The 8,492-nt window shown below is 42.9% G+C and overlaps 1 protein-coding gene across 1 annotated transcript; it reads right to left on the reverse strand.

The window, feature by feature from the left end:
* Positions 1-6,590: 6,590 nt before the first annotated feature.
* LOC116903128 (hsc70-interacting protein-like) lies at positions 6,591-8,137 on the reverse strand. Its single transcript, XM_032905486.1, is given in 2 exon segments — positions 6,591-7,877; positions 7,879-8,137. Coding segments are annotated over 2 exon segments (1,104 nt in total). The 5' UTR covers positions 8,085-8,137; the 3' UTR covers positions 6,591-6,979.
* Positions 8,138-8,492: the final 355 nt, after the last annotated feature.

Below are 8,492 nucleotides of genomic sequence, written 5' to 3' on the forward strand. Positions count from 1 at the left end.
TCTCCTGAACCCTACTTCTCCTCCTCCTCTCTCCCACTTCCTTCTCACTTCTTCCCTCCCTCTCAGCTTCTGTTGGCTTTCTACCCAATTCTGTTCCCAGAAGTCCAAGAGCCAACTGTCACTGAAGAGCATAGGGTCATTTAAAGGGCCAGGCACATAAAGTATTTCTTACTGCAGGAATTTGTTCCTATGTGGCTCCACTTAGCTATGCAGAGGTTGTAACTTACCTGTAGATCAGTGAGACTCTGCATGGAAAATGTTCATGGATGGAGAAATAAGTACAGGCTAAGGGAGCAGATCCTGGCTGAGTCTATGAGCCTTGTGCATGGAATAGGTCCCCACATCTCCTCATTCATTCATCAGGAAAGGTACTGCAACACAGCAATATTTCCTCTGCGCTCTCTCTCTCTCTGGTGTGTGCATGTGTGTGTGTTTGTGTGTCCCTAGATGTAAGAGAGGTAGGAGAGCATGATGGTACCCATGTTGTACATATGTGTAGGTACAGGCTTGCATAGGTGCTTATGGTCTGGGTGCTTGTATATATAAGTATGTGTGCATGTGTGCCTGTATGCATTTATGTGTGAGTGTGTGTATGTGCAGGCACACACTCATTTGTGTTTCTAAAGATATGTATGTTCAATTGCTCAGGAAACATGTTAAAGTTGGTAAAGACCAATGTTAATGAGAAAAGTACTCTGTCAGTTCACTTGGCATCCAATGAGTTGTCAAGTACAGCAGCCCAACACTTTACAAGCCCACCTAGCTCCCTATGACAAACAGAAATAAAACCTGCTGTGAACACAGATTTCAAAGATTTGTAGAGGCAAGCTATATATCTGCATCGAGATTCGTTAGAGATAAAACCAAGGACTATGGGTACATGGAGGAGAGAAGGAGGCTGCTGTGGCAAATCCATGTTCTTGAAGGTCAGGAAACACTGCCTAAGTGTTTATGTGTGTCTTCTGCCCTTGGTGCCTGGTGACTGTTCACTGCAAGGTCAGGGGACTCATTGTTCCGACTCAGCATCCCGGATGGTTTTCCTCAGCTCCTCCTGCCATTTTCTTTCCAGCTGTGCCTAACCTTGACTCAGTTAGCATTGGCTTTGGAGTTTGCTATGATTTTATTTGAGAGATGGAGTTGCTTGGAGTTGCATCTGCATCTAGTAAAATTCCCATAGCTGTGCTGAGGTGCAAAACCAGGGCGGTGTCCAACAGCCCCTTTAGGCCCATGATTGTTTAAAGCGCTCACTGTGTCCTGTCTGTAGCCTTCTGTAACTGCTGTATTTCAAAATCATTCCCTCTGAGTTAAAATCAGCCACAGGAAGGTTGCAAGAAATGTGAGCCTTCAGACTGTGATGGTGATGTAAAATGGGGTGTCCCCATGAAGAAGCCACGAACAACTCTTCAGATATATGAACTGCAATCCCTGTTGACCCAGGGATTCCAGAACAAGAAGTAGGTGTCCTCAGAGAAACTAGGGCGCATCAGGTTCAACAATGTCTCACTTAGAGCAGCCCTGGAGGAGAAACTATACAGATAATGAAAAAGCCAGGTACTTGCGTGAAAGATATGAGCAGCCTTCTGGACTACTGCTCAGTACGAGATAATACTTGTAAGCACTTGGCCTTCAACTAGTCATCACCTTACTCAGAATATCCTAACACAATCGTAGTACAGGAGGAAGTTTTATTTGGCTCTTGTTATAGGAATTGCCCTAGTTACCTGGGCTTATAACTTTAGACCAAGTCAGAGCAGAGCTATAATCATTTGGGCTGCTCCCATGAGCACCTGAGAAACAGTGGTATCTGAATCACACGGTCCTGCTAAAATCTTTGGTCTAAGGATGTGCTGGCATCAAGCCTACATTCACAGTCTTGGGAACTTGCTAAACATGCATGCTCGCTGGCAAGACCCCATAAATAAACCTTTATTCATTAGGTGTACAGGAAAAGCACTTACTCGATACTTGTCTGTGTCTCTGACCACTGTTCTTATCCCATCCAAGAAACGATTGGAGAAAGGTGATGTTTGTTTGTTTGTTTGTTTTCTAGTCTCTCATAATGTAGTAGTTCACACTTCAGTTTCTAACATTTTTATAGCTGAAAAAATCTAAGCCTGCGTTCTCTGAGACTATTACCTTGGGATACAGGGAATGACCTCAACTGGTGTGCTAGATTGTGCAGCAGAACAGGCTGATTCAGATTCTGCGGCTGACATGGCAGCCCATCCACCAAGGTCCGTCCCTCTTTCTCTAGGTCTAAATCCCTAGCATGAGGATATGGCAGGCCAGGATGAGAGCTCCTCAGACAGAGCTGCTGCAGCCGGAGCACTAGTGTTCATAGCAAGTAAAATACCACTGCATCCAATCCCAGCAAGCATAGCAGTTGTGGATTGGGTTTTCTTCTTTCCTTTGCTTTGCTGTGTGCAAATAGGCCCTGATTTTGTCTACCTGAGGCCAACAAGGAGTGCTTCTGTGTCTGACTGCCTTTCCTTCACGGAGAGCACCCATGTGGGAAAACTGAAGGGGGCAAGCGAAAGCCCAGAGAACTTGAAACAACCTTCCACACACTCTAAGATCAAGGCTCTCAGGAAAAAGCACTTCCTGTAGATGTGAACTCACCAGTGAAAAATCCCAACTGAACTCCAGGGATACAGCCTAATCTAAGCATGAGTCTGTTGGCTAACCATTGCAATGGAAAAAACCATCAGGAATTAGCCTGACCTATAAAAGAAACCAAAAGACAAAGTTGCTCCGAATCCTGACACCCACCAATAAGTTGTCCCAGTAAAGGGACAACAACAAGAAGATAATGAGAGCAAAGTTCCTCGATTAAAGGGGCTTCCATTGACTATCTCAGTCTTCCATATGTGGTAGGATGGAGGACTATATTGATGTCACACTATTATTTAGACAAACTATACCAAAAAACATCACATTCTTTCTACAGTACAATATTGAAGCCACGCCATATCACACCCATGGGATGCTGACCTTAATGCTCTACGGAGATAACAGCAATCCCTCACTCGTCTTGTCAGTAATTTGTTCTTCCATAAGGAAAATCAGTGTGTTTTGTTATGTTTCAAAGCCTGGATTAAAGGATTGATCCTTAGGAAGGTTGTATAGAGGACCTCCGAGTTTTATTTTCCATTTTTGGATAGGCAGATTTTCTCCAATAGAGTATTTTAGTATCAAATAAGCACACAGAGGCATGTGTTGGCTGAAAGAATAACATAGTGGCCAACACAGTATATGATCAGCCTGCTGTAAAGGTTATTTTTTTTCACAGATCAAAGGCTGTGTATTATACCGGCAGCTGGTGATAATTTATGAAGAAGCATTAATTAGGGCTACAATGAATTTTCTTTCTTTTTAAAAAATTTTTTTTATTAGATATAATTCTTTACTTATATTTCAAATGTTATTCCTCTTCCCTGTTTCCTGTTCATAAGCCCCCATTTCCTACCCCCACCTCGCCCATATGGGTATTCCTCCTACACATCCCTCTTATTGCCCCCTCCATATTCCCCTGCACTGGGGGTCCAACCTTGGCAGGACCAAGGGCTTCCCCTTCCCCTGGTGCCCCAACAAGGCTATTCTTTGCTACATGTGCAGTTGGGGCCCTGGGTCAGTCCATGTATAGTCTTTTGGCTAGTGGTTTGTCCTGGAAGCTCTGGTTGGTTGGCATTTTATTTTTATGGGGTTGCAAACTCCTTCAACTCTCTCAATACATCCTCTAATACATCCTTGCCAGCATCTGCTGTCACCTGAGTTTTTGATCTTAGCTAGTCTGACTGGTGTGAGGTGGAGATCTCAGAGTTGTTTTTTGATTTGCATTTCCCTAATAGCCCCAAGGATGTTGAACATTTCTTTAAGTGCTTGCACGTATTCGATATCCTCAATGAGAATGTTTTTGTTTAGCTCTGTACCCCATTTTTAATAGGGTTGTTGTCTCGAAGTCTAACTTCTTGAGTTCTTTATATATATTGGATATAAGCCCTTTATTAGATACAGGATTGGTAAAGATATTTTCCCAATCTGTTGGTTGCCGTTTTGTCCTAATGACAGAGTCTTTTACTTTACAAAAGCTTTGCATTTTTATGAGGTCCCATTTGTCGATTCTTGATCTTAGAGCATGAGCCATTGGTGTTTTGTTCAGGAAATTCCCCCCTCCCCCACGTCTTTGAGACTCTTCCCCATTTTTTCTACTTTCAAACTAATAGAGTTTGAGTGTATCTGGTTTGATGTGGAGGTCCTTGATCCACTTGGACTTAAGCTTTGTACATGATGATAAGAATGGATCGATTTTTATTCTTCTATATGCCGACCTCCGGTTGAACCAGCAGCATTTGTTGAAAATGCTATCTTTCTTCCATTGGATGGTTTTAGCTCCTTTGTCAAAGATCAAGTGAGTATAGGTGTGTGGGTTCATTTCTGGGTCTTCAGTTCTGTTCCACTGATCTACCTGCCTGTCTCTGTACCAATACCATACAGTTTTTATGACTATTGCTCTGTAATACTGCTTAAAGTCAGAGATGGTGATTCCCCCAGAAGTTCTTTTATTTTTGAGTATATTTTTTGCTATCCTGGTTTTTTTGTTATTCCAAATGAATTTGAAAATTGCTCTTTCTATCTCTATAAAGAATTGAGTAGGAATTTTGATGGAGATTGCATTGAATCTGTAGATCGCTTTTGGCAAAATGGCCATCTTTATTAATCCTGCCAATCCATGAGCATGGGAGATCTTTCCATCTTCTGAGATCTTCCTCAATTTCTTTCTTCAGAGACTTGAAGTTCTTATCATATAGATCTTTCACTTGCTTGGTTAAAGTCACACCAAGATATTTTATATTATTTGGGACTATGTGAAGGGTGTCATTTTCTTTTCTTTTTTGGTTCTTTTTTTCCAGAGCTGGGGACCGAACCCAGGGCCTTGCGCTTCCTAGGCAAGCGCTCTACCACTGAGCTAAATCCCCAACCCTGGGTGTCATTTTCTTAATTTCTTTCTCAGCCTGTTTATCCTTTGAGTAGAGGAAGGCCACTTATTTGTTTGAGTTAATTTTATACCCTGACACTTTGCTGAAGTTGTTTATCAGGTTAAGTAGTTACGATGAATTTTCTAACAACTACCATACAAAGATATGCCATGGTCAGTAGGAACTAGCAATCTCTTCTCTTGGAAAGATCAGATAATATGATGTTGGAGTGCTATGATGAATGATTCTGGATATTGTTAAATCAGCCAAAAAGCACGTATATACAAGATGCAATCCCAAAATAATCCAGAGGCATTTTTGGGGACCTACATCCAGCACAAAGAAGGTGATTCCTAGATTCCTAGATTGCGATCAGAACCAGATGACTGTAAATAAAGCAATATGGGAATCACTTGTTCATTCATCGATAGTATAACAACTAGATAGTCACAGCACACATGACATTCATGGGCATGTCCTGAGCTTGCCACCCAATGTTCTCCTGTACAGAATGAGATTTATACAAAACCCTCAGGTGACCAAAATATCAAGATCAAAGATAATATTGATTTTTCAGATCAATCAACACTTGCTGAGTTACTTGAAAAACCAATTTGAGGACCCCACAAATTATTCATCTTACAGACCTGAATCCAAGTGAAGAGAACAATGGCGAGTATCATGTGGTTAATATGCACCCCAGAGGTACCAAATGCTGTCATTGTGGGTTATTAGCTATGCTATGCCTTGCCACATTGATATCTGATCTTTTATACTAGTGAGATGCCATTTCTGTGATACAATGTATGAGAGAAATCAACTTTAACAGGAAGCTTTGGTGCCAGGAGCCATCTAGGAGAAGCTGACACTAGCAGGTGACCTTTCTGAGATGTTTCCACCAAGGGCTGAAAAGTTATGTTGGATTCCCGTCTTCAGGCAAGGCTGAGGCGATTACATCTGGGCAAAGATTCTTGCTATTAATTTGCTTTCCAGTTATTATTAAATATACATAACAACCACTAGGTATTAGCACACCTTTTTGAGCAGATTTCTGCAGAATTACAAAGATGCACTATCTTGTAGTCATGCTATCTAGACAAATAGATGATTTCTTAATACTTCATGATGGTCCTATAAGAATCGACCCTTTCTTCATTTCCTAAGAACCCCATCTGGGCATGTTCTCAACAGCTGACATTAATCTTCTCCCAAGGATCAAAATTTCCTGGACCTAGAGATCCCAGGCATGGCTGCTAGTGGCTGCTTTGCTCAGGGCTCTCTGGTGAACTCCAAGTCACCACTGGGATAGCAGGGACAGGCCCTAGCTACAGCTATTCACAGCTAAGTTAAAGGGTGATTGGAGGTAAAACCTGGTTCTAGACTCAGTCTCTAATCTCTAATTTGCGCCTTTGATGGCTGTCACAAGTCATCTCATAGCATACACATATAGTCCTATTGTTTAGAGATCATAGAGGTCTCAGATGCTTAGGTCACAAAGTGTCCCCAAAACTATTAGAATAAAAGATACACTCAGCACTTCCTCATTTGGGGAATCATAATATTTAGAAAGTATGAAGCCAGAGGAAAAACTAAACACCTATTTCTTCCTTTTTTTTTTTTGCTTCCCACTAACAAATCTTTATTTCATTCATGAAAGCAGTAAATCATCCACATTCACCTTCCTCGCCCAATAATTCAAAAGGAAAAACCCAAAAAGATTAGTAAAGAAAAATGTAGGAATTGACATCCCCTAAATTTTTAAAAAAATATGTTTAAGGTTGAAAAATGTTTTAAGTTTGTAATTCCTAATAGGAAAACATTATCTGAATGAACACTCTAATGGCAAACCACTGTAATATGCTTCAGCCGCATATGATGTAGAGGGTAGGGATTATCTTCGAAGCGCCCCAGCTCTCCGGTGAGGTCAGAGGTACACTGGTTTGTATTATTGCAACATCCAGTCAGTGAGCTAAGCTGTTCTTCATTCAGCAAGGGCTTTGACATCATGAGTGACCTCCAAACTTGGCTGACAATTTACTGATGAGATTCATAACCTTTGGGTTGTTCTGATATTTTGACATATTTGATGGGTTCTGGGCCACATCCTGGAAAGCCACCATGACTTCTGGATCCTGCATGGTTGCAAGAACCTCTGGGTCACTGAGGATTTCCTTGAGTCCAGGCATTCCTGCCATTCCTGGCATGGCCCCTCCCATTCCAGGCATTCCTCCAGGAAAATTACCAGGCATTCTCCCAGGAAAACCACCTGGAAAAGAGCCAAACTGAGATCCAGATTGTCTTCTGGCTTCTTCTTCCCTTTGGGCTTTTTCATGCTCTTCTCGAGCCTTCTTCACCCTTTCTATTCGTTCTTTTATCTCTTGCCCTTCACGTTTTCGCTCATACTTTCTCCGATGTTCAGCAAGTTTTTGAGCCCGAGGCTGGACTTCTCTCAGCATTGCACTGGCGTCCTCATCATAGTCCAGTTTACAGGCCAGGGCAAGATCGCGAGCTGCTTCTTCCCAGTGACCCAGGAGTCTGTGCGCTTTCCCTCCCCATTTGTATGGCTGAGCTGAATCAGGGTTTATTTCAATAGCTCTGTCACAGTCTCGGATGGCAGCATTTGGCTTCTGTAATTTGACGAAAACACTGGCTCTCTTGGCAAACAGAATGGCCAAGCGAGGGTTTAGCCTGATGGTGTCTGTGAACAAGTCAATGGCTTTCTGGAGCTCACCGTCATTTAGAGCGTCGATGGCAGCCCCCTTCTTTTCATTTGCTTCATCCATCATCCCCTCAGTTATCTCTGCATTTTCATCTCCCATTTCCTGAGGAGCATCAGTGTCTGCTTCAATTACACCTTCATTGTCAATTTCTAGATCGCTCTCCTCACTCGATGGCTCCTGTCTTTATGTTGTCCTCTGTCGTCTTGTCTCTTTTTTCTTCCTTAGTGTTTTCTTCTGACTTCGCTTTATGAGTAGCAGGTGGTACTTTACCCCCCATGCTCTCCACCCACTCCCTCAGGAAACGCATTTCCTCGGTGTGCAGGACGCTCGGGTCCTGCCTACACATCTTCACGAAGGCCCGAAGCTCGCTCACTTTGCGGGGATCCATAGTGGTGAGGCTGGAAGCTTCTGGCGGTGGGCGGCTGCGGAGGCCCGATGCCAAGCCCGCGAGCGGCTCAACGTGACCAAGCAGAAGGGGCTAAACACCTATTTCTTTCTTTCTTTTTTTTCTTTTTCTTTTTTTTTTATTAACTTGAATATTTCTTATATACATTTCGAGTGTTATTCCCTTTCCCGGTTTCCGGGCAAACATCTCCTTCCCCCCTCCCCTTCCTTATGGGTGTTCCCCTCCCCACCCTCCCCCCATTGCCGCCCTCCCCCCAACAGTCTAGTTCACTGGGGGTTCAGTCTTAGCAGGACCCAGGGCTTCCCCTTCCACTGGTGCTCTTACTAGGATATTCATTGCTACCTATGAGGTCAGAGTCCAGGGTCAGTCCATGTATAGTCTTTAGGTAGT

Source organism: Rattus rattus, chromosome 1 (assembly GCF_011064425.1).
Source record: "Rattus rattus isolate New Zealand chromosome 1, Rrattus_CSIRO_v1, whole genome shotgun sequence".
NCBI lineage: Eukaryota > Metazoa > Chordata > Mammalia > Rodentia > Muridae > Rattus > Rattus rattus.